The sequence below is a fragment of the Capra hircus genome, chromosome 10, assembly GCF_001704415.2.
Source record: "Capra hircus breed San Clemente chromosome 10, ASM170441v1, whole genome shotgun sequence".
NCBI classification, from domain to species: Eukaryota; Metazoa; Chordata; class Mammalia; order Artiodactyla; family Bovidae; genus Capra; species Capra hircus.
The window spans coordinates 1,541,473-1,566,315 of record NC_030817.1 but is presented as its reverse complement, the minus strand read 5'-3'; the positions used below and the strand labels follow the sequence as shown (position 1 = coordinate 1,566,315).

The 24,843-nt window shown below is 49.8% G+C and overlaps 1 protein-coding gene across 6 annotated transcripts in view; it reads left to right on the top strand.

Moving 5' to 3' along the window:
* The window catches only part of TDP1 (tyrosyl-DNA phosphodiesterase 1), a 72,945-nt gene that overhangs the window by 13,986 nt on the left and 34,116 nt on the right, over window positions 1-24,843 (top strand). For 5 of the 6 annotated variants that reach the window (XM_018053850.1, XM_018053851.1, XM_018053849.1 and 2 more), the window contains exons 6-13: window positions 2,042-2,076; window positions 7,833-7,925; window positions 12,994-13,161; window positions 13,590-13,668; window positions 16,221-16,403; window positions 17,019-17,067; window positions 18,604-18,670; window positions 20,538-20,645. In XM_018053850.1, coding sequence (XP_017909339.1) covers window positions 2,042-2,076; window positions 7,833-7,925; window positions 12,994-13,161; window positions 13,590-13,668; window positions 16,221-16,403; window positions 17,019-17,067; window positions 18,604-18,670; window positions 20,538-20,645 — 782 coding nt within the window. The remainder of the gene's footprint in view (window positions 1-2,041; window positions 2,077-7,832; window positions 7,926-12,993; window positions 13,162-13,589; window positions 13,669-16,220; window positions 16,404-17,018; window positions 17,068-18,603; window positions 18,671-20,537; window positions 20,646-24,843) is intronic. The other variant, XR_001918634.1, reaches the window with a different exon arrangement.

Here is a 24,843-nt window from a genome sequence, read left to right as displayed (position 1 = left end):
CTGTACTTTATGCAGTTGGAGTTTTAAATCATTCCATCTCTTTAACCATCCTGTTTAGGCTCACCTTCTGCACAAGATCCTCCTCTGATTAGCAGCTGCCTAAAATCTGCTTTGTGTTTGTCTCCAAAGACAGCAGGGGTCAGCCTGAAGTAGCACAGCACTTACAGCGGGCAGAAACGAGGTGACACAGGATCCTGACAGCCAGCAGTGAAATCGGTGGGAATACAGAGTGTTCTCTCACAGGTGCTGACGTTCAGGAGACTTGGTAGTGTGCTTCAAGGAAGCCACTAGAGGGCGGAACAAGCCCAGTCTTCCAAACCTGTGTTCAGTTCAGTCGATCAGTCGTGTCTGACTCTTTGCGACCCCATGGACTGCAGGACACCAGGCCTCCCTGTCCATCACAGATTCCTGGAGCTTACTCAGACTCACATCCATTGAGTCGGTGATGCCATCCAACCATCTCATCCTCTATCATCCCCTTCTTCTCCCGCCTTCAATCTTTCCCAGCATCAGGGTCTTTTCCAGTGAGTCAGTTCTTTGCATCAGGTGACCAAAGTATTGGAGCTTCAGCATCAGTCCTTCCAATGAATATTCGGGACTGATTTTCTTTAGGATGGACTGGTTTGATCTCCTTGCAGTTCAAGGGACCCTCAAGAGCCTTCTCTAACAGCGCAGTTCAAAAGCATCAGTTCTTTCGCACTCAGCCTTCTTTATGGTCCAGCTCTCACACCCATACATGACTGCTGGAACTACTGTGTACAAAGTAGAGGACCAGCAAGGGCCCACTGTGTCGCACAGGGAGCTATACTTGGTATTCTGTGGTGATAACCTGTGGGGGTAAAGGCCGAGAGAGCGTGTGTATCTATACACACACACACAGACTGTGCACGCATATGTACACAAAGGAGCAAATAGAACTGGACCGCTTTGCTGCGCTCCTGACACTAACGCAAGATTGCAGGTCATCTCTTCTTCGATTAACAGCAACAAGCACATGAATTACGCCTTCCTGCCGACTCTTCCATGGCCAGGCCGGCACGCTGCTCTGAGACTCCAAACCCTGAGATTGTGCGGGTGGAGGACGCGGCCACCTGTCCGTGAGCATCGCCTGTGTGCTGTCGCTGCCCCGGCCGACGGGCCGTCCGGAGAGGGCGGGCGGGCTGCACTCCGACCTCGGCAGCACTTGCTTCCGTTTGCAGAGCGCTTAGCCCATGCGGCTCCTTTTCCTGACCATTTAAGTGTGCTCTTCCGCTTTGTTCCTGACAGCTCCCGGAATCTCTTAGCAATGCTCTGATTTCAAAGAGGAGAAAGACAGGTTTAGCGAGTCAAGTATTTTTCCAAAGTTATACAAAGCTGTGAAGAAAGGACTTGTCTATACACCGAATTCCTAGCTACTAAGCCATTTTTGACGTCTCTATTTAACTTTTTCATCTTGAGGCATATTCTGCTTAATTAAGGTCTTGCAATACCAGATGTTAGATAAAATGTTTTACTCCCTTGCCTACCCCCCAGTTGGTTTGTAAAATTATCATTTTGTAACATGAAAATGGATATAACGTATTATCTTTACTTTGAACACTTGCTGTGTTAAAAATACAAGAAAACTTTTGCTTTAGCATCATCATGTCTCCATATCACCAGCACTTTCAATGTTTCTTTAAAATATGCTTGGAAAACTTACTGGATGTACTTGTATGAGCCAAATATCTGATTTTAAAACTTTGCGTAAAATCTCATTTTTTTTGCTAGTTTTCTGACAACTAAAGAAATTCTGCTTCTCGCTTCTAATTACCGTAATTAAAAATGCAGTATGTATTGAATCATTCTGGGTAACTTAAAAAAAAAGTATTTAAATAAGCCTCACTGGATGCTGTTATTGTAAAAGCTGTCTTGGTGATGAAGGGCTTGCCCACTAGAGGGCAGTAAAAACTTTAAAAAAAATTGACCTGAATCTCTCTCTTAATTTTGTTTTAAATAAATACCGGTATTGTTGAGGTTTGTTTGTTTGTTTTTAATGACTTGACCTCTTTTTTTATCCTAGGCAAAGTTGGATATTGCATTTGGAACACATCACACGTAAGCAATTTTTATGAAATGGGGGAGAATATGAGTTTAAAAGATCGAATGATGCTCTTCAGAAGTCGCTCTCAAAAGGGACTCACGTGTGACGATTTTGTTGAGGGGAAAGCTGTAAGTTAGGAAGTAGAGGGGATGGAGTTTTTCCTAACAGTCTTAAGACCAAGTACCAGGAGCTGAAAGTCTGGATCTGTGGAACTGGCCTGGGCCTGGCAGTTGTATCTGTGATGTGGTTTTCCACTCTCTGCTCAGGACTTTCCCTACAGCCCCCCCGGGGGTGTGCAGGTGGGGTTAGGTTGTGGTCCATGGTCCTGAGTGGCTGTAGACATGGCCATCACATGCCTGAAGATTCCACTGGTGTAAAGAAAGCCTTGTGATTTTTGTCAGATTCTAAGCTGCAGCAAATAGAACATTGTTCGGTCAGCTCTGTGCTGTGAATAAAAGAAAAACTATTTTGCAAGAAGTTGTCAGCCTAAGAGACTGGTACCTGTCCCTGCTTTTAAGACATCTCAGAAAATTCTCGTAGGGCGGTGTCTGAGGCGGTGCAAGCTGTAGGCGGGAGAACCTTTTCTCTTCCTATGGGACACGTACCAGCCTGACCCACGTTCTGGTTGCATCTTAAAACTTTCATGGAGCTCTTGTACATAACTGGTTCTCTAGCTGAGAAAATACGACATGGTTGCCTGCCTTTCTGTGTTTTTATAAACCAGATTTATCTGAAATGTGTCACACTCTGAGTGTGACAGCCTCGTCTTGCTTCTGGGCCAGCAGTGGAAACAGGTCTGCTGCTTCAGGCTTGTCCCTTTGGGCACCTGTTCCTCCTGTTCCTAAGGCAACAAGGAAGCTCGTGGGCGGAAGTGTTGGCCCAAGTCTTGTAGTGACCACTGTTTTCCTGATATGCCAAAAATGAGGGCCTGCGTTCATCATTTGCTTTGTAAGCTTAAAGCTATATTTTGCCAGTCTGATTTCAGAAAGGAGCCAGAGCAGAAAGCCGCGAGCAACTTTGTGAAAGGATGCCTATCCACCCACATCTGGGTTTAGATGCTGTTGTGTAAACATTGCCACGTTTACCGACCGCGCCTAATTGGTAGCCTCACTGTAATGGAGGGGTTGAGGGTTGTTGAGAGGGATCTCAAGCACCTATGTCGCTGGGGAATCAATTGTCCTTTACGTGGCGTAGAGCTCACAGAAGGCTAATTTCAGCCCAGGATACAAACAGCACTGAACAGACGGGACAGGCGTCTTGGGCGCCTGCGGCTTCTCCACGGGAGACGCTGGAGGGCGGCAGCAGTCAGCTGTCCTGGGTCGACATTCTGTCCGGAAAGGGTCCCACTGGATGGACCCTTGTCCCCCACCCTTAGCTGGAATTCAGCCTAAATACCTTCCTGATTCGGAAATACATTCAGCAAGCCCTGTCAGTCGTGTGGATCCTGGTTCGCTAGGCCTGCAGTGCTGGGCCCCTTCGTCGGACGCACATTCCAAGCCGGCAGTCAGCTTTTCTTGGGCGCATTCACACTGCACACTTAACTGTGTTACCAAGTAGCCTTGGGAGAGCCTGGGGCCGGGAGGGACTGAGTGCTGGGCTGGCCTCGGTCTGACACAGTAACACACGAGGCAGTGGGGCTCTCCTTTTCTTTTTCTTCCAAAAAACTGCTTGGCCTTTTGTCTTCATCTTACGGACGAGAGCCCCCGAGTCAGGAGGCAGCTGTCCGCCAGTGAGTGCTGGAGATAGGGCTAGGCCTGCTCGTTTTCACTCAGGTTCTCAGTGGACTTTGTGTGTGTGTGGTTTTTTTTACTTTGTTTTTTAAAGTTTTTTATGTTATCTTTTTTTAGTTTGAATCTTTTTTATCTTGGCCGCGTGGGCTGCAGGACCCGTGTCCCCTGTGGTGGGCGTGCGTCCTAACCACTGGGCCGTCAGGGGGTGCCCCTAATTCACTTGTTGCTTCCTCACTTCTAATGCTGTCTGCTTCCTGTGGTCCACCCCCCGGCCACACACACACCCCCCCGCCCCCCGCCCAGAGACGCACACTCTGGAAGCCCGCTCCTCCTTTCCCGCCACCACAGGCATGTTGCGGGTTAAGCCCAGGAGGGCTCCTCGTGCCGAGGGGCAAGTGCCGGGGAAGTGACGGCGGCAGAGCCACCCCTCCCCCGTAGCGTGCGCAGCTTGCACCTTGTTAAGTGCCAGTATCTTGTAGGAGACTGAGCTCATGTCTGGAGATTACTTCCACTTGCTCACTTTAAAATGTGCTAAAACTTATTCATTAAATATCTAGTATGCTCTTGAAGCCCAGCTCGAGGGGATATGACGCGTTTGAGATGGGCCGAACTCTGTACTTGCAGCTTTCAGCCTTTGGGTGAGAGAGGCAGACAGACATAAACTAGGAATGGCGGAAGGGCCTCCAGCTCCTGGAAATGTGCGGCCCCCCACAGAGTGTGGCTGCTGCGGTGACTCCGCAGGGCCTCTGGGGTCGCGGTCTTACCCACACCTGTGTCGCAGAGGATCTGCAAGTGACCAGATGCAGCCACGTCCTCCAGGAGCTCATGGTCATCTTGGCGACAGAGAACGCGCTCTGTCTGTGTTTCCCAGATGCCCTGCCATCCTGGGACATAGCTCATCGGGCTTTCTGGTGGCCCCCAGAGCTGGGAACAAAGGCACCTCTCAGGCCCCTGAGAATCCACAGAGGGGAGAAGCATCAGATACAGCCGGTAGCAGGGCGCAGAGCCCAGGCTGGGCCTCCTGCCCCGCCAGGCGGTAGCGAGGCCTCCCGCTTCCCCTCGGGGTGCGGTCCCCTCTCACCTGGGCTGCCCTGGCCCAGCCTCGCCCGCCCCTGCCCAGAAGCGTGAAGGAGCTGCAGCCCAGCCCCACTGGGGAAGCTGTGCCCAAGGAGCGCTGTGCGCAAGACGTGTGGTCCCAGTACGCGCTGCTTCTGGCTCACGTGGGACCCTGGATGGTGCGCGTGGCCTCTCCCAGCCATGGCGTCTGCCCTTGGTCACGAAGTGGGAATGGTCGTGCCTCTGGATAGCTGGGGTTAGCGTGCTAGCATTAGGTGCCTGGCACACAAATTGCTGTTGTTCAGTCACTAAGTTGTGTCTGACTCTTTGTAACCTCATGGACTGCAGCACACCAGGCTCCTCTGTCCTCCACTATCTCCTGGAGTTTGCTCAAATTCATGTCTGTTGAGTCAGTGATGCCATCCCACCTTCTTATCCTCTGTCGTCCCCGTCTCCTCCCACCTTCGATCTTTCCCAGCATCAGGGTCTTTTCCAATAAGTCAGCTCTTCGCATCAGGTGGCCAAAGTATTGGAGTTTCAGCTTCAGCATCAGTCCTTCCAGTGAATATTCAGGACTGATCCCCTTTAGGATTGACTGGTTGGATCTCCTTGCCGTCCAAGGGACTCTCCAAGAGTCTTCTCCAACACCACAGTTCAAAGCATCAATTCTTCGGCGCTCAGCCTTCTTTATGGTCCAGCTCTCATATCCATACCTGACTACTGGAAAAACCATAGCTTTGACTACGTGGACCTCTGTTGGCAAAATAACGTCTCTGCTTTTTAACACGCTGTCGAGGTTTGTCATAGTTTTCCTTCCAAGGAGCAAGTGTCTTTTAATAAATGCTCCACAGATATTAACTTTTTTTCCCCTGTTAGGGAGCAGCTTCAAATGTGAGAAACATTGCTTTTGCTGCCTACAAGCTTACTAGATAATATGCAGGTCAGCATTCCTCCAGAGAGACCTCATTTTGTGTGTTTTTATCCGTTTTTAACTCTGACCTTCTTGGGACACGCCACTTGGTCTATGAAAAGATGAACGTGGCTCCCCTTAGAGCAGGTCTCGGTGCAGATCAATAGGGTTCGCTGACATCAGTGTGTGATTTTCCCTGTAAATGATGCCTTGACTAATGGAAATATTTGTAAAACTTACATCGTGAATTCATAACTGGCTTACTGTTAATTACAACTAGCTACTAATTTGGTGACTGTGTATGTAAATTTGTCGAGGTTTCAGGGAGCACATCTCGTAAGTGGGAAGAAGATTGTCTCAACAGCTGTCTTTCTCCAGCTTTGCATTAATTTACTGTTTGCCAGCTTAGATTAAAATTTTTTTTTTTTTTGGCAAGAGTTAAATCTTATTCTGATTTTATATGCCTTTGTATGTTTTTAATGCTAACTCCATTCAATCTCAGTAGTATTCAGGTGGTGGTTTTTTGAGTGGTTCCTTTTTTTCCCCAGGTGTAAACTGGCTTACATCAGTAAACATTAAAGAGCATTTTGGCCTCAGTGGAAATAAAGCAGAGTTACTGCCTTGAGTAAATGTCTAGCTGGGTGTGGAGGAGAGAATTTAGGTTCCTGAAATAATTAGAAAACCATCAAGAGGCCGAGAATTATCTCGTAGCAGATGATGAAGTAAAGCAGGGCGCTGAAGCATAGAGGGAACGCACACACGGAACGCTTTGCTGCTGCTGCTGGCGCTAAGTCGCTGCAGCCGTGTCCGACTCTGTGCGACCCCGTAGACGGCAGCCCACCAGGCTCCCCCGTCCCTGGGATTCTCCAGGCAAGAGCACTGGAGTGGGTTGTTATTTCCTTCTCCAGTGCATGAAAGTGAAAAGTGAAAGTGAAGTCGCTCAGTCGTGTCCCACTCTTAGCGACCCCATGGACTGCAGCCCACCAGGCTCCCCCGTCCATGGGATTCTCCAGGCAGGAATACTGGAGTGGCTGGCATTGCCTTCTCCGCACGGAACGCTTTAAGTTAAGCAAAATGGGTGTTGCGTTTCGTTGTCACAGCAGGCCTGTAAAGTGAACGGAGGATTGATCCTGCATGTTGCGAGTGAGGAACTGAGGCTGAGGGACGCAGAGTGGCTCGTGGGGTCAGGTGGCCTCCAAGTGATGGCAGAGGCGCTTAGGCCTTCCAGCCTCAGACGGGAACCTCTTATGCGAGTGCTGTTCCCCCTCCCCTCCCTGGAATCCAACTAAGACAAGTGGCCGGATGACTGGGGAAGCCCCATCTGAAAGAAAGGAATCTCAAGAGCTGATTTGAGTCAAGGGAGGATGAAAGGCAAGACTCACCTCCAGCCCAGGTTCAGGCTCGTGACAAGTCTGGAGTGTGGAGAAAGATCAGTGGTTGCTTGTAACTTCCCTCTGCTGTAGTAGGGGCCCCAATAAAGCCTTGCCTGAAGGAAAAGATCGGTCTCTTGAAAATGAAGCATCTGTCAAACTTAAGCTGCAACCCACAGCAGGAAATGCATTGATTTCAGTCTGCTGCACACATCCACGCTGATAAGCGCTGAAACCAGTTTCGTGAACCAGCACTTTCTACATGCAGTGTCCTCCTGAGTTTCTCATTTGTTCTGCTGCCGTCTTTTGTTTGGTTTTGCTCTAACGCTAGGTAGCCCCCGCGCAGCGCACAGGTGTGCCCAGACCCTGGAAACAGGGAGCAGGCTGCTCTTGTCCCTCATAGTGACGGGGGATGCAGAGTAGATGGGAAGGGGCCAGACTGGGGCGGGAGGGGTTTTCAGTGCCAGGACTGGCCACGTGGGCGGGATGGAGCAAAGGTTCGTTTCAGCCATCCAGCGCTCCGGGCATTTTGGAAGGTGGCTCTCCGCCTGTCACCTGAGTAGACTTTGAGAATGTGTAGAGGAAACGGAGAGTGTAGCTTTTGCAGTCTGGGTGATGTGAGAGGTCTCTTGCGTGTTGCGTTTGTGCCGGAAAGGTGCTTTGAGAGTGCTCTTAACTGCTTGTTCTTTTTTCTGTTTTTAAAGGAAAATGATGCTTCTGCTGTACGAGGAAGGCCTCCGGGTTGTCATACACACCTCCAACCTCATCCGCGAGGACTGGCACCAGAAAACACAGGGGTTTGTGGGGCTCTGTTGGTTTCATACTGGCCGCTCCGTGTGCTGAGGGGCTCTGCTCGTCTCATGGTGTCGCTCTGTGTGCTGAGAAACAGCCAGAATGAGAACATTCGCGAATTCTTGTTCTCCTGGTTTTTTCACTGTGGGAAGGAAGAACCAGAATTATGGCACAGGAGAGAGGTGCATGCAAGAAAGTGATGCTGCCTCCCTTGTGGCAGGCAGCTGGGGCTGACCGTTTGGCCCATGATCGTCCGCGCCTGCCTCTTTATACCTGGGAACGTTGTTGTTCAGTCGCTCAGTCGTGTCCGACTCTCTGTGACTCCACAGACAGCAGCACACCGGGCCCCCTTTGTCCTTCACTGTCTGCCTGAGTTTTCTTTACCTCACGTCCGTTGAGTTGGTGATGCCTTCCAACGATCTCGTCTGCTGCTGCCCCTTCTCCTCCTGCCCTCAGGCTTTCCCAGCATCAGGGTCTTTTACAGTAAGGTGGCTGTTTGCATCAGGGGGCCAAAGCACTGGAGTTGCAGCTCCAGCATAAGTCCTTCCACTAACATTCAGGGCTGGTCTCCTTTAGGATAGACTGGTTGGTTCTCCTTGCAGTCCAGAGGACTCTCAAGAGTCTTCTCCAGCACCACAGCTCCAAAGCGCCAGTTCTCTGGCACTCATCCTTCTTTATGGTCACATCCATACATGGCTGGAAACACCACAGCTTTGACTACATGGACCTTTGTTGGCAAAGTGATATCTCTGCTGTTTAATATGCTGTCTAGGCTTGTCATAGCTTTTCTCCAGAGAGCATCTTTTGATTTCACGGCTGCAGTCACTGTTCACAGTGATTTATGAGCCCAAGAAAACAGAGTCTGTCACTGCTTCCGTTTTTTCCTGTAAACACACCAATACATAAAATTTACATGCTGTAGTTTTTTTCCTGTTTTCTACAAAAATGGCATCACACATATATTCTTCTGCCGAGTAGGTCTAAGGATCTGAGGCGGGAAAAAGGATTAAAAAATGGAAGAGCCAAACGTATTATTTTCCCAGTAAGACCCTCCTGATAACTTTTTGGCCCTCACTCACCCCACACCCACCTGTACCTGAGCCTGCCACCTAGGCATCAAAGGAAAACTCAGGGGTTGATTATATGCTAAAAATATCCCTTTATGCAGAAGGCAGTGGCAGCCCACTCCAGTGTTCTTGCCTGGAAAGTCCATGGACAGAGGAGCCTGGCGGGCAGCAGTCATGGGGACACGTGACCAAGCACACCTGCGTGAGGGTGGAGGGAAGCGGGTTGGCAGCAATGAACTGATAGAACTAAAAAATATATACATATCCCTTTACCTCCAATCAGTTTGGTTTCCCATAAAACATTCTAAACTGCTGTCTTTTCAGAGCCTGTAATATGGTCACAAATCTCCGAAAGGATTGAACGCAAAGGTTTTTCATGCTTTTTTTTAAATTACTAACCCTTGTTCTTGGTGCGCATTTACTAGATCTGGTTTTCGATCTCTTGAGGAAGTTAGGGTTTATCCTTAGGCATTTTAGGGACTTGTTCGAGTCACATCTCACCGTTCATTCTCCTTCCCAGGAAGCCCTCATTACAGCCAGCCTTGGTCTCCGTTCCCTTGATTGGAGAAGCCATTCTGCGTGTCTCTGCCTGCCTGTGTTAGAAGAAGCACCCTTTCTGGGTTCACGCGTTTCCCCCTGCGTTCCCCTCTGTGCTCCCTCGCCCGTATCGTCACCCAGCCTGGGCTAGAGCCCTCATCCAGGGCTCTCACGGAGCCCGCGGGGCTTGCTGAGTTGAGCCGAGACAGGGAGCCTCCCCGCTGCCGTCCTCCCGGCCTGCTGAGCCTGGGTGGGCTGCCCAGCCCCAGAGTCGCCTCTGCTGCCACACAGCCCTTCTGAATGTGAAAGGCAGTCTTTTCCGCACACCAGGGGTCTCGTCCCTCTTCACTCTGCTTCCCCACCAGAGCGGGCGTCCGAGCCCCTGCCCCCCTGCCTGGCAGTTTTCCTACAGACACGCTCCCGTGTCCTGGTCAAGATGCGCTTGCAGACCGCCCAGTGCTGGCGGGAGCGGGGGCGGGCGGTCCCTGAGAGCCCTGGCTGCTGGGCTCCTGATCCGCTGAGTTTCCGGTTGGCAAGCTCTTTCGCTGCCCTCAGGCTTCTGAGCTGCCGGTTGCGTTTGGGGACCGTGACTCATCCGTAACCCGGTCTGAAGACGAGATGAGCTGGCGTGGCTTCTCCTTAGAGGAACAGCAGCTGAGAGGGTTTGTCAAGTTGGTTGAGTCTCCTGTGGCTCAGAGAGCCGCAGCCACGGCTCTCCGGCTCCTTCCGGAGCGCAGAGGCGGCCCTGCTTCCTTAGGCGGCTTTGGCTCGGCTGCTGTGGGGCAGGGATTAAAGGTAAAGGGCTTAGGTGTTCGTTTTTTCCCTTTATTTAAAAACACTTAATTTTTTCAAAACGTATTGACTAGGTGTAACTTCACATGGTTCAAAACTCAGAGTACAAGTGGTATAAACTTTCCCGCCCAACTTCCCTCTGCTGCCCACCCCCCCAGGAAAGAGGGTACTGCTGTCTACGTTCTACTCTGATAGTTTACAGTTTCATGTCATGAGTTGTAATTTTTTTTTATATCTTTAAAAGTTATCTTGTCTAATTTTGCGGTTTGCCCACCCTGGCCCTGTGGCCTCTTCCCTCTCCTAAAGGTCTTCCATCCGTCCTTGTCACCTGCTGCTCGATCCGCCTGTTCATGTCTTAATGTTAAAACTCTCTGGCCCAGCGTTTCTTTATTTTGTCGAATGGTAAGACGTCTCGCACGTTGATGTCCTTGGAAAGGCGTTGTCTGTCATGTTCCTCCTCCAGGACCATTCTTGTGAGTGACCCTCTGATCCAGGAGGAGCCCCCCTCATCCTGCAGCCCCGAGTTGCTGTGGGGAGGAGAGCCTGCCCCCATCCATCCCGCCCAGCACGGCCACGGTGGGCGCAGGAGCCGAGGGAGGCACGGGGGGCCGCCGAGCCTGCCCAGAGTGGCACGACCAGGTAGCAGCAGATCCCAGTGCAGAGCCTGGGCCCCGCTCCTGGTCTCACGTGGTGCCCACTGTGCAAGGTGTTGACTTTTAAAAACATGCGTGCCTACCGTGAGAGCTGTGAGGCAAGTTTTATTTGTGGCAAAATGAGGGCTGTAGTCCAGGAGATGGCGTTTCAGATAGCTCTTCAGAAGCTGCTCCAGAGAGGCAGGGGGATCGTCAGTCTCTGTGTGATTTTGGTGAACATGTGCATGCTGTCAAGCACATTTTTAGCAGGAGGGTTATGCTAGTTTCATGAAGGTTACTGCTGCTCATGAGAAGCAGGCGTCTCATGAGGATTTTAGGACTTCTCTAGGTTTGAGGAGATACAAGAATTAGGCTCTTATAATCGGGTCCTGACAATATCTAAGCCCCTGAAGGCCTGTTCTGCCGGTTTCCCCCAGCACATGGTGCCTCATTTCTGTTCTCCACCCTGACCTTTCAGGAGGCGTTGAAAGGCAGCCGCATGTGGTTTAGTGCTCGTAGATGTAGAGGGCAGGTGCCAATCCGCGGTTGACAGAGGGGTCTCCTCGAGGTGGGGAAGGACGGTGTGACAGCCCAGCCTGCTGGGAGCGCGTCCAGAGCTCCGGAGACGCCCTGCCAGGATTCTCGAGGTTCTGACGGCCTGCCTCTCCGTCTCTGAGGGCCGCCGGCGCGAGAGAACGGGCAGTTTCTGTTGCGGCTCCCCAGGCAGGGCTGTGGCGGGAGGAGCCGGAGCGGGAGAGGCCGCGGACGCAGCTCCTGCCTGCTGGGCCCTGTTCGTTGCCCCGTGGGCGTCTGTGAGGTGGACTGCTAGCCTGGTTTTGCAGCTGAAGGAGCCGCGCTGGAGCTCTGGAGCCATGTTTCTCTGTGATGCACGAGGGACCAGTTCACAGAAGGACTGGGCTTAGATGTGGTCGTTTGCCGTTCGTGGGTGTGACGTAGAGGTTTTGGCAAAGTACATTCACAAAGAATTGATGAAGTTAGAGGTGCTGTTAAAGTTTTGTTACCGATTTATCTGAAAGCCTGAGGTTAGTGTTACTGTAATATAACTAGACGTAGACTGTACCTCATTCCAGACACCAGATATGGGATATAGATAGATAGATATGAAAATGTTTGTTTATTGAAAACATATTTGCACATACGTTTTTTCTTAATATAGATAACTTTTATTTTCCGCTTTGCTAAAGAGCTGCATTGACATACGTCTGGGCAGAAGCTTGCCAGGGTTACCACTGTGTGGAGTTGCTGTAAGCAGTCAGGAGTAAAGCTGTTGCCATCACTTTGAAAGCAGTGTAGTGCCTTACCTGGTGGTCTGGCGGCTATAACTCCACACTCCCAATGCAGGGGGCCCAGTTCCTGGTCAGGGAACTAGATCCCACGTGCTGCAACTGGGAGTTCGCACGCCACAACTGAAAATCCCCCACGTTGCAACTAAGACCCAGCGTGGCCAAATAAATATTGAAAAAAAAAAAAGCAGTGTAGAGCTGAGAGGGTAAGAGGGGGAATAAGCAGGGGGGGTGAGTGAATGGGGGAGCGTGGAGGGGTCGAGTTGGGAGAGGCAGGCAGAGGCCAGGCCTTCCTGGGTCTAAAATTCACGGTGAGCTTTTCAAAAATTATTCTGGACGTGAGGAGAACCCCTAGAGTGGCACAGTCAGCTTTGTTCTGTGTTCCGTGAGGCTGACCTGGGCCTCCCGCGTGGTGCTCGTGGTAAAGGTGTAGGGCACCTAAGAAACACGGGTTCAGTCCCCGGCTTGGGAAAGTCCCCTGGAGAAGGGCATGCAAACCCACTGCAGCGCTCTTGGCTGGAGAGCCTCATGGACAGAGGAGTCTGGCGGGCTACAGTCCGTGGGGTCCCAGAGTCGGAAATGACTGGAGCGACTTAGCACTCACACACACAAAGGTGGCCTTACCAGCAGGTGGAGAGAGGCAGTGAGAATTCACCTTGAGGTGCGTGCCTGATTACAGAGAGAGCACTGTGATCAGCTCTGCTCCTGACTGTTCAAGGTGGTTTTCTTTTTCCATTCCAGAATATGGTTGAGCCCCTTGTACCCCCGAATCGTCCACGGGACCCACGGATCTGGAGAGTCGGCCACACACTTCAAAGCTGACCTCATCAGCTACCTGGCAGCTTATAACGCCGCCCCTCTCAAGGAGTGGATAGACACCATCCAGGAGCACGACCTCTCAGAAACAAAGTAGGATAAACATGGCCTCTTAGCAACTCAGGGGCTTACCCTGAGGACCGCGTGAGGTCTGGGGTGCAGGGGCCTGGCGGGTGGTGGAGGGGCACTGGGCTGTCCTTCAGGAAGGGGCAGAGCAGGGCCCGTCCCTGTCGGCACCTTCTGGTCCTCAGGCGCTGGAGTGAAGGCTCGGGGCTCTCCCCACTCACCTCAGTCCCCACCGGAGTGCCTGCTCTGAAAGTCACCAACTTCTTTGACTTCCACGCTGTGGGCGTCCCACAGGGTGCTTGAAAATGATTTAAGTGTCAGTTAACTCCTCGGAGGAGGCATCTCCAGACAGTGGGTTGGCTCTTGGAATACTTCATGCTTAGTACTAGTGTTTGTGTATATTTTGAGGTCCACACATCACTGTGTTCTCTAACTTGTATTTTGTATCGTTTTAGTGTTTACCTTATTGCCTCAACCCCAGGACGCTTTCAAGGAAATCAGAAAGATAATTGGGGACATTTCAGGCTTAGGAAGGTAATAAAAATTTTTACTATTTAAAAAAATTGTATGTCCACTCCTATTTCATTTATAATGGTCTGTTTTGAAAGCAGCTTTATAATATCTCTAGCACAACTCTCGGCAAGCATTAGGCACTTGGAATTGGTCATCTAATTACGGTTCCGTTAATTACTTGCATTTTGACATTTTGCCTCTTTCATAGGTGCAGAGTTAGTTAGCAGGCCTGAATGGCAAAAGCGTGTGGACTGTTTTTAGTTTTTCAATTTCTTGTAATAAAGATAATTAGAGACTTTGTATTTATACAAGTAGTTTTTGCTCAGCATGTGAAGGATTTTTTTATTTTATGTCAAGGATTTTTCACACAGATTGAACAGAGAACAGAAAATAGTGTTGAGCAAAGACCACAACTGAGCTATGATGTGCTTTGCTTGCTAAACTGATGCCCTAGAAATTGCAATTATGAGAATGACATTTGCTGCTGGTGTGAAAATAAGCCAAGAAAGGTCTTTAACAAAACAAAGCAAGCAGCAGGTTAGAGCTTCGAGTTTCCTCCCTCTCTCCAGGAGTCAGTTCACCGTAGTGGATTCCCAACACGATTTCTTAAACACCCCTCTTTTTCCATAGATTATTGATGCTGTGTGAGAATTCCCCTTGGCCGATGACAGTTTTTAATTTCCTGTTTTTAAGTGAGACCACAGCTGAAAGCAGGCAGGGTCTGCACACCAACATCTTTCTGTCTTGAACTCGGGAGCAGGGGCGTCCCAGAGGCTGGGTAGCTCACTCACTCGGTCGTGTCCGACTCTTTACAGCCCCATAGACTGTGCAGTCCATGGACTTCTCCAGGGCAGAATCCTGGAGCAAGTAGCCTTTCCCTTCTCTAGGGATCTTCCCAACCCAGGGATCCAGCCCGGGTCCCCCGCATTGCAGGCGGATTCTGTACCAGCTGAGCCACCAGGGAAGCCCAAGAATACTGGGGTGGGTAGCCTATCCCTTCTCCAGCGGATCTTCCCGACCCAGGAATTGAACCCGGGTCTCCCTCATTGCTGGTGGATTCTTCCCCAGCTGAGCCACCAGGGAAGCCCACATCCTGGGTAAGTGCACAGCTTTGTGAGCTGATACCCGCAGCAGGGGCCACGTCCTGGCCCAGTTACGAGCCGGGTGACTCTCGGCATCTGTAAACTGGGCATAGTGGCGGTGCTTCCCTCACAGAGTCGTGTAGAGATTGAATGAGGAAAGGAGGGCAAAGCGCGCATTGATCGTTCAGCAAGCACCTGCGGGCTTTAGCTGGTGGACTGCTGGCTCAGAAAGGCCGGGTGATCACACACACTTGTGCAGGGTCCCTGTGTTACTGAAAGCGGAGTAGCCTCTTACCCGAGTTTGCGACCCCTTCGCACAGTCAGGAGCTTGTGTTGCATCACAGCTGTCTTCCAGTAAAGACGGGGCGCAATCAGAAGTCTGCCCCCTGCTGGGGAAGAGACGCCCGCGGCCTGGGCCTCGGTCCTGCGGCTGATCAAGGGCTGAACGCAGGACAGTAGCCGAGTCCTGTGATTGTCGGCTCAGCCCTGCTTCCTGCCCATGCTGCTCCCAGGGCTGGAGCTGAGAGCTGTTTGGGCCCTGGGGGGAAGTGTGTTTATAAGTATTAGTGCCTACTCAGTGGTAAGGAGGATAACGCATATACCCCGAACCACGCCTCTGTCAGACTGTGAGCTCGCCTGGAACAGGAACTGTGGCTTATTTCTATTGCTATCTCCAGCCTCTAGGAAGGCGCCTGACTTGTTTCTGCAGCTTTGCATAAATATCAAACAAAGCAGGACGAGCAGGTCAGTCTTCCCCAGGGCTTACGGTGGTATGTATTCATATGTAAATATATTCTCTTTCATTTATGGAGCATCATAGCTGCCCAGAGCCCAAGCCTTTTTCAAATGATAGGAGTCAAAATATATAATAGTTTGACCTTCTAGGTTTTATTTCAGTGTATTAAACCTTTGGAATTTCAAGGCAGAAGGCTAATCTCATATGGCAGGTTGCTAGTTTGTCTGACATTGCTACTAAAATGGGTCATTTTTTTAAAAATATATTTAAGTACAAATCAAAGAATTTTGGAAGAGAAATACTTTTATCCACTTACTGCGTTAAAATAAAATTTTTTCAGTATTTAAAAATATTTCCCAGAGGATTAACATATATACAATACTATATATAAAATAGATAACTAATAAGGACCCTACTGTATAGCACGGGAACTCTCCTCAGTACTCTGTAGTGACCTCTATGGGGGAAAGAAATCTGAGAAAGAGCGGATATATGTGTGGCTGATTCACTTTGCTGTGCACCTAAACTGACACGGCATTGTGTGTCAACTGTACACCGACAAACGCTTAAAGTACAACGTGAAATTTTTCCCAGAGAAGAAAAGCTGTACGTGGGTATGAAACTGAGCGTTAACCATTTTCAACATTTCCTTGTGAGCTGGGCAATCCGAGGACAGAAGACCGCGTTCTGAGCCATCACGGCTTTTCTCCTGCGTGACCGGACTGACCCCAGCATCCGCTCTCGCTCTCTCGCAGCTTCTGAAGGAGCACGCCTCCCCCGCACCTGGAGCAGAATCTTGGCCGGTCATAGGTCAGTTCTCCAGCATCGGCTCCATGGGGGCAGACGAATCAAAATGGTTGTGTTCTGAGTTTAAGGAGAGCCTGGTGACCCTGGGCAAGGAGAGCAGGACCCTAGGAAGTGCTGTTCCTCTCCATCTGGTGAGTGCCCCTCCTCCCTGAGGTCACTGTTCTTAGCCTCTGGTCCAGGAGAAGAGTCAGATCTGTCCTTGCTACAGAAAGGGGTTTCATTCCGTGGATCGGGGATGGAAGACGTTGAATGCAGGGCGGGTAGCACTGCCGTTTGTAATCAAGTCTAATAGCGTCCAGTGCCGGAAGCTTCCTGGTTTCTTCCAAGCTCTGGCTCAGCCACCGACTAGCCTGCAGATTCCCCATTCCTTCCTTTAGGTTGTCAAGCCAAGAAAAAAAATTTTGATAAAATATTGCCAGCAGAATTACAGGCATTATTAATGATTTAGAGACCTTTGAAGTAAGAATTTTACATTCAGTTCAGTTTTTCTTTTGGTGTTTCAGAGGAAAAAATACTCACTGAAATGTAATTTTCTTTCATTGACTGTAAATGCTTTCTGTAGTTTAATTAGTAGTTCAGTAGTTTTCAATAAGATGGGAACTTTTTAAAGCACATTTTCTAAGTCTTGAAGTATTATTTCTAATAGAGATTTTCATCTTGGTAAAAACTAAACTTCTTTCCTTTTAGCACAGATAGATAGTTTCTTCAACGTGGCACGTTCTAAGTGTTGTTGTTTTTATTTTTAGATCTATCCTTCAGTGGAAAATGTACGGACCAGCTTGGAAGGATATCCAGGTAATTGTTGGGAAGACTGTCCCGATTGAGTTTTTGTGTGTACATTTCATAAATACCCTGGTAAACTTTTTAAAACAATAAGAATGCCTTCCTCCTTGAGGTCAGAAAGGTATTGATGAGAAATTTGGAGATAATTCTCTCTTAACTGGATGAGGATCTTTAAAGTAGGTAATATTGAGTGGTGCTGTGTTCTACAGATGATGCCACCCAGTTGAGCAATTTGAGTGCTGTTTAACCCTCACAGTAGCCCTGAGTGTGTGATACTTTTACCAAAAAGATTGTTCTCTCCTCTGCCACCAGTGGTTGTCCAAATAAGACATCCAGATAAAGCCAGCTTCCGCCACAACCCCGTGCTATGCCTTTTTCTAACACCTCTCCCTCTCCCCCCACATACAGCCTAAAGTACTACGTGGTTCTTCCAGAGTTGAATCCCTGATACAGATCATGTTGAGGGTCCGGAGCTGAGGCCTAATACTGAGATGAAATCTCTGGCGTGATGCAGTTTGGTTGATATAGCTCGTCTCTCAAGGGCTTCATCTGTGAACCCCGGGACTGCTTTGGAGACACCTCTCAGTCCTGTCCTCTAGTTCCCTGTCAGTGCTGGGCACTTAGCTAGTTTGGAATTCAGCAGCCCCCAGGTAGTGTATTGAGAAGGCATTACCAAAATCCCAAAGAGGGCATATGTGTGTGCTAAGTCGCTTCAGTCGTGTCCAACTCTGTGACCCCATGAACTGTGGCCCACCAGGCTCCTCTGTCCATGGGATTCTCCAGGCGAGAATCCTGGCTTCTAATTGTGTTTCCACTTGGACCTGTGTCTTTATTCTTTCTGTAGGACTATGGCTTTTAGGGTTCCTTTTTTAAAACATAGTGGTTTATTGAACGTTTTAGTGATCCTTGGTTATTGCATTTGTAAGAATCTGTGTAGCTAGGACAGAGTCTCTTTGGAAATATCATCATAAAAGGCGAAGGAGGCAGAGACAACCAGGCTTTCATCCTAGTCTCCCCTCTCCCAGTGTCCTGGTCTTGGGCCCAAAAACAACGCACGAGCCCTCACCTTGCAAAGAGTATCTCAGGGCGTCCCACCTGCGCAAGGGCAGCGGAGTGGGCCAGGCCCATCTCTGGCCTCTCTAGACGTTGAAGCACCACCTCCACCCCCTCCAGCGGTTAAATACCGTTTCCTGTTGCGACAGTGAACATTCACTACTTGATACGCACCCTAAGAAGGAAATGGCAACCCCATCCGGGATTCTTGCCTGAAGCATCCCGTGGGCAGAGGAGCCTGGTGGGCAGGAGTTGCCTGATGGGCAGGAGTTGGACAGGACTAAGCAGCTCACACTTCGTGCACGTCTAAGAAAGGAAACCCCTTAGAGAGGACACACCTAAAGCAGGGGTAGATGTTTCCTTTCAAAGAGCCTTTCCATGAGATGAAATTACTAGTGGCTTCTTTAACCACTGTATATAGATTTTCTTAATGAGGCTCCTCAAATTATAGTCAATAATTTTTATTTGTTTACTTTATTTCTCTTATTTTAAAAGCTGGGGGCTCTCTTCCCTATAGCATCCAGACGGCAGAGAAACAGAATTGGCTTCATTCCTATTTTCAGTAAGTAATCCGGTTAGAATGCTGCTGCTGCTGCTTTCAAGTAAAATAAGAATGTTGTCTGTCTGATTTTCTTAAAAAAAAAAAAAAAAAGAGCTTTACATAATATGCCTGTATTTTTAATCTATTTGTGTTAGTGATAGAAATCCCTTAAAGTTCTAGACATTTCTTGGAATTGGTTTTTAATACCAGAGTCTAATTTATCTCTTTGAGGTTCCTGTTTAAATATTGACAGCCAAAGAAAAAAGATTAGTGAAAGAACATGTTGGGAAATTTAGAATTTACATAAGCAGCATTTTAGTTCATATTTCCAGAATATGCCACCCTCTGTGTACACACTCATGCGCTGGGAAGCTGCAGGCTTTCTGAGGGGAGGATCCACGCCCCTTCCCCGGGGCACACGGCGGCCTTTGGCTCGCTGCTCGGCCCAGCCAGCGACCGAACGTCCAGGCTGAAGAGATGCTCTGCGTCCTTCCCGCCACCCACCCTGCAGTCTCACCCTGGCTTCAACAGAGGTATACTTGAGCTGGAACCAGAAACGCAGGCAGATGACCTTTCAGTAGCTTTCGTCTGGGAATTCCCTGCGGCTGCAGTGGTTAGAACTGCTTGCGTTCACGCCAAGGGCCTGGACTCAGTCCCTGGTCAGGGAACTAAGATCCTGCAAGCTGCCCACGGCATGGCTGAAAGAGAGAAAGAGCTCTCAGTGTGATTCAGGATGCCATCCTGGAGCCTTTCTGTAATGCTTTCTGTGGAGGTGTTTGATTTTTTATTTTGCAGAGGACGTTTCTTCAAATTGAGCCCCTTTGAGTACTGTGTTCTTACAAGCAAAGTTTGTCTGTTTTTAACTTGTATTCATTTATTCATCGGCCGCCCTGGGTCTCTGTTGCCACGAGCAGGCTTCCTCTCTCGTTGCAGGGCGCGGGGGGCTACGCTCTACTCGCGGGGCGCGGGCTTCTCGTGGTGGTGGCTCCTCGCGTTGCGAAGCACCGCTCTGCCGCACGTCAGTAGTTGCAGCTGGAGGGCTCGACGGTTGTGGCTGCCAGGCGCGATGGTTTGGCGCACGAGCTCGGTTGCCTCGTGGCGTGTGGGATCTTCCCACAGCAGGGATCGAACCTGTGTCCCTGCCCTGGCGGGTGGGTTGCTAACCGCTGGACTGCCAGGGAAGCCCCACAGGTGAATTTAATACTCTGATAGTGACCCTGCCGAATCCCAGTTTTACCGTTTCAGACACTATTCTCTTGAGGGACTGCCCTCTTCTATTCATAAGTGAGGATTCTTACCTCGTGATATAGGTCTTTTTTTCCCCATGAAACCGTAGTCCCAAAAATGTGGGAAACTTAGAAACCAAGCTTAGACACATGACTGTCTGCATTTGACTGGCATATTTCTGAATGATCCCCCTGCTTTTCGGCATTCCATTTTGATATTCATACTGTCTGTATTTTTCCATCTTGTGTTTTGTTCATTAAGCAAGCATTTGGTGAGCCTTTCCTACTCAGCACTGTGCTCTGGGAACACAGTTCCTGCCTTTAAAGACACAGGGTGCGCTTACACGCGGTGAGAAGCATGATAGAAACAGTGTGTGTGCGTATGTATATGTGTGTTCCTAACAGGATGCGAGGGCCGTGCGCCTGCAGTTTACAGTGCTTTTTGCAGGTGGCATTTTCTACGCACCCACATTCTAAAATGAACATGTGTTATTCTGTCAGCTCAACAGGATTTAGGACGTTATCTCAGCTCATATCACAGAGAACAGTGTACTCGCCGTGTTTTACGCGTCAGGATTTTGCTTTTTATACAGTTTTCTCACATGAGGGCTGTGATGACCCGTCTGTGTTCTGACTCGTGGTTTGTGCCTTTCCATCGCCAGCAAGTGGTCAGCTGACACGTCAGGCCGCAGCAACGCCATGCCACATATCAAGACTTACCTGAGACCCTCTCCAGACTTCAGTCAGATCGCTTGGTTCCTGGTCACGAGGTACGAGTTCTTATATTCTTGATGGGAAAAATTGTTAAAATGTATTTGCAACTCCTGGGAAGAGGGCTGAATGCACTTCCAGAAAGTGGTTCTGTGAACCATCCTTCGTTTTCTCTTGAACATGTATGTATGTTTGTGTCTTTGTGATTTGTTGTTTAGCCGCTAAGTCATGTCCAACCCTTGGGAAAGTGGTGGCTGCCTTCTGTGTCCTCGTGAGAGGTACACGACAGAGCCTAGTGCTGGGGACAGAAGGACCCACGACATGCGAGGCCACAGTCACGCCTGTTCCAGCCCTGCCCTCGAGGCTATGGAGGATGCCAGGGGTGCTGGCGCCCTTCTCCCTGCTGTGTGCCTTTAAAAAGAGAAACTTCTGCCTCTGCCTGGGTATGAGGTGTGCCCTGTAGATGTCCTGGGTGGAGAAGTCATTTTCTGGGGCAGGAAGTGCTAAGGCGAGCAGAGGTGTAGAGGGCTTGTGCCCCTCTGTGGGCGTGGAGCTCAAGCCCTAGCTGCTGCTGTGAGTGCAAAATTGTTCATTGCTCCCCTGATTTCACTGTAAATAAAACACTCTTGCAAAAGCTAGGTTACAGCCAGTGTCCCTAGAGTTAACGTGCTGAGAAACCCAGGCACAGTGCTGCCCGGTCTCCCACAAAGTCAGCCAACAGGAACATGAATTCAGGCATCGCGTGGACCCTTGAGCACTCTCCAGAGGGGCCCACGCTTCCGTGCCAGCCACCGGTGTGCACAGGAACTGCCTGATGTTAAATGTTAAACCAGGTGACTAAGTTGAGGGAGAAAGACCTGGCTGTTGGTTCTGGTTCTGTGACATCCTGATGCTGTGTGTGACCCTCGCTTCCTGTACATTCTGATGATCAGTCAGTAGGGCTAGGTGAAATAATCTGTCTGCTTCTGATTCTAAAACACCACCCTCAGAAGCGGTGCTGAGAGCCGGGCCATCGTACACCCCAAGGGCCACTTTATTACAAGCTCCTTATTTTGCTCTGTGTTGAGGCCCTAAAATGCCGTGCCGCTTCCTTCGATCAGATCTGGCAGATTCGCTACCAGTTTGGGTGCCAGGACGCTACCCCTCGTGTTACTTTTCTGTACTCAAGGCTCTTATTGGAATCATGCCACTTTGCAGGAATGTTGAATTTGAAGGCTGTTCTTCCAACTATGGTGAAAATCCTCTTGACTTAGAATGCTTTTTCTCAAAATAGGGTCAAAACAAATAGAGAAACATATCAGTTATTGGGTAAAAGTGATCTCGTCTAGCACCATGGGTTTTTGCTGGGGAAACGGGTGCCCAGAGAAATTAAGCTTTCAGAAGCATGCCGCTCACCAGAAGGCCAGGGTGGAGGCTGTGCCAGTGAGAGCATTGCCCGGACTTTGCACGTAACTGACTGGGAGCTGCTTCAGAGACGAGCCCTGGGTTTGGGGTGTGGCCAGCAGGGAGGTGGGAGGTGGTCACCTTCTAGAGAAGTCAAGAAACAAAACTGGTTTTGGTGGGAGAATGGTCAGCTGGATCAGATCGACCTCTTGAGGTGGGAAGGCTGAGTGGAATTGTCTGTTGGCGATGCTCGAGTCAGAAGGTCAGCGTATGCGTAGTATGTTTTGGAGTTCTCTTCAGAACTGATTGTTGACACCTTGAGCCTGTGTGTGGACGCTCGGGGAGAGTGGAGCCGAGGGCTGGTGCCCAGGAGCGGAGGAACAGACCACGTCTAAGCATCACACCTCCCGGGTTCCCAAGCCACGCGGGCGGGTTGGGCCCAAGCCTTTCCTCCTGAGTTACGGAACAGCTGGTCACCATCCTCCAGAAACACTCTTCCTTCTACTTAAGCAATGTTCTGCGTTGTATTTTTGACATCGTAAAGTTTAACCATTTCAGCCTGTGTCTACTGAGCACCTACTATGTGGCAGGCATTTCTCCAGGTTCAGGGAGTGCCGTGATAGCACACAGTCCTGACTCCACGGTAGTGAGAATCGCATAGAAACCAAGTTTATTCATAGATATCGAATGCTGGTAATCGCTACAGAGAAAAATGAAGTAGAAGAATAATTCAGGTGCACAGTCCTTTATTTATTTGAAATCCTTGAGCCGAGATTTAGTTCAGTGTTTGGGGCTTCCTGTGAGTCCGCATAACATCTGTTTAATGTCCGTAGCGTCGTTACAAGTGGCCTCACATTACTCTAGGTCAGCTTTTGTGGCCTGATGAGCTCACAGAAAGAAGCTTTGCCAGTGAGCACAGTGAGTTAGGTAATAGCTTAATGTCCAAGTTGGTTTCAGTTGTTTTTAGATGTTCAAAGCTAACGTGTGGCGCTTAGTGTTAAATCGCTTCAGTCGCGTCCAGCTCTTTGTGATCCCAATGGACTGTAGCCCGCCAGGCTCCTCTGTCCATGGGTTTCTTCGGGCAAGAATCTTGGAGTGGGCTGCCGTTTCCTTCTTCAGGGGACCTTCCCGACCAGCGCTCGCATCCACGTCTCTTATGTCTCCTGTGTTGGCGGGCGGGTTCTTTACCACCGGCGCCACCTGGGAAGCCCAGCGCTTACGCTGAGTTTCAGGCATTCTAAAAAAGCAGGTCTTCACACACACACACACTCATGTAATCCTGACAGCAGTCCTGCAGGTGAGCTGCGTCCGTCCCCTCTACTAATGGGAGAGCTGAAGCACAGCGAGGCTCAGCGCGCGTCCAGAGGCGTGTGCCGTCCCTGTGCCAGGAAGGGAGTCTGCTCCTTACATAGGACGATCAGGGAGGTCCTGACTGACGCGGTGGCATTTAAGCCAAGACCTGAAAGAAGGAAGGGAGCCATGTGGGTGGAGAGCTGGGGGAGGCGTTCCTGGAGAGAGGCGCAGCCGGGAATGTTCTGGTTTGTGTTTGAGAAACAGTATGGGTGCTGCAGGAATGCGTGGGCTAGGAGGGCAGAGCGGCCCCTGGGGGTTTGGTCAAGATGACACTTTGGGCAGGACTGTCCTGTTTCCTCTGGGGTGTTGAGTAGCCCGGCCCCCACGCGCTAAGCTCCGCGTCACGGCGAAAGCCGTGCAGATGCCTGCGCCTCTCAGTGCCCCCTCGGCCGTCTCTCCTGCTGGCGATGCTGTCCCCTTGGAGAAGAAGGTCAGAACTTCGTGAGCAGCTAGCATAAGAGCGCTGCTGTTCTTTGCTTTCCTGCGTTTCCTGTTTAGAGTGACGAGGCGGGGCTGCACAGAGATCCATGGGTTCTAGTCCACATGGAGGGATCATGCCAGCAAACCCAGCGGCCCGTCCACAAGGGGTGGATATGCCACGTCTTAAGACGTGGGTTGCAGTGAAAGATAAATACATCAAAGCTGCATACATTTGACCCCTCCCCCCACCTTTTTTTCTTGACACTTTACTACTTTGATCTATTGTTAAAACTCTCTGTTAATGTTGATGCTTGGGATGAATAAGTGCTTTTTATTAAAACAATATTCTCAGGAAAAAATTATAATAGTAATAAGCAATATGGATGATAAGCCATGTGAATTTTGACGCTAATAATATGACATTTAATAAGCCAGATTTGCACATCCAAAGAAGTGTTGCCCTTTAAAATGGTCACCTTGAGAAACTAGGTATTTTATGAAAAATGATACCACCGCTCTCACCCTTCTGCTGCTCTTCAGAATTTCCTTCAAAGTGAGCTTCTGTGGCACATGAGTAAGCATTATCTCTAACAGACATGCTTCTGTTCTGGGCCTTGTGGCTAAGCGGCTAAAGGCAACTCCAGGCTCATTATCTGGCAGTTCCTGTGGGTCAGGCGTCTGGACATGGGTTGGCTGGTCCCCTGCACAGAATCACAGTGTTGGTCAAGGCTACGAGCTCCTCTAAGGCTCAGGGTCGTCTTCTAAACTCGCTGGTTGTTGGCAGAATTCCGCTGCTTGTGGCGCAGGACTGAGGTTTCTGCTCTCTGGGTGACTGAGCTATGGGCCATTCTCAGCTCTGAGTGCTGCCTCTGGTGCCCTCCACGTGGTCTTCTCCATGAGTGGTTCACAGCGTAGCTCACTGCTTCTTCAAAATCAACAGGAGGGAAACAGAAAAAACAAAATCAGCAGGAGAATCTGTCCCCAGGAAGGGCCCAGTCCATCCTTCCAGGCTTCACTTGATTAGTTCAGGCCCAGGATCATCCCAAACCTTCTGATTAACTCAGAGGTCCAGGGATTAGTGACCTCATCATGGGAATGAAA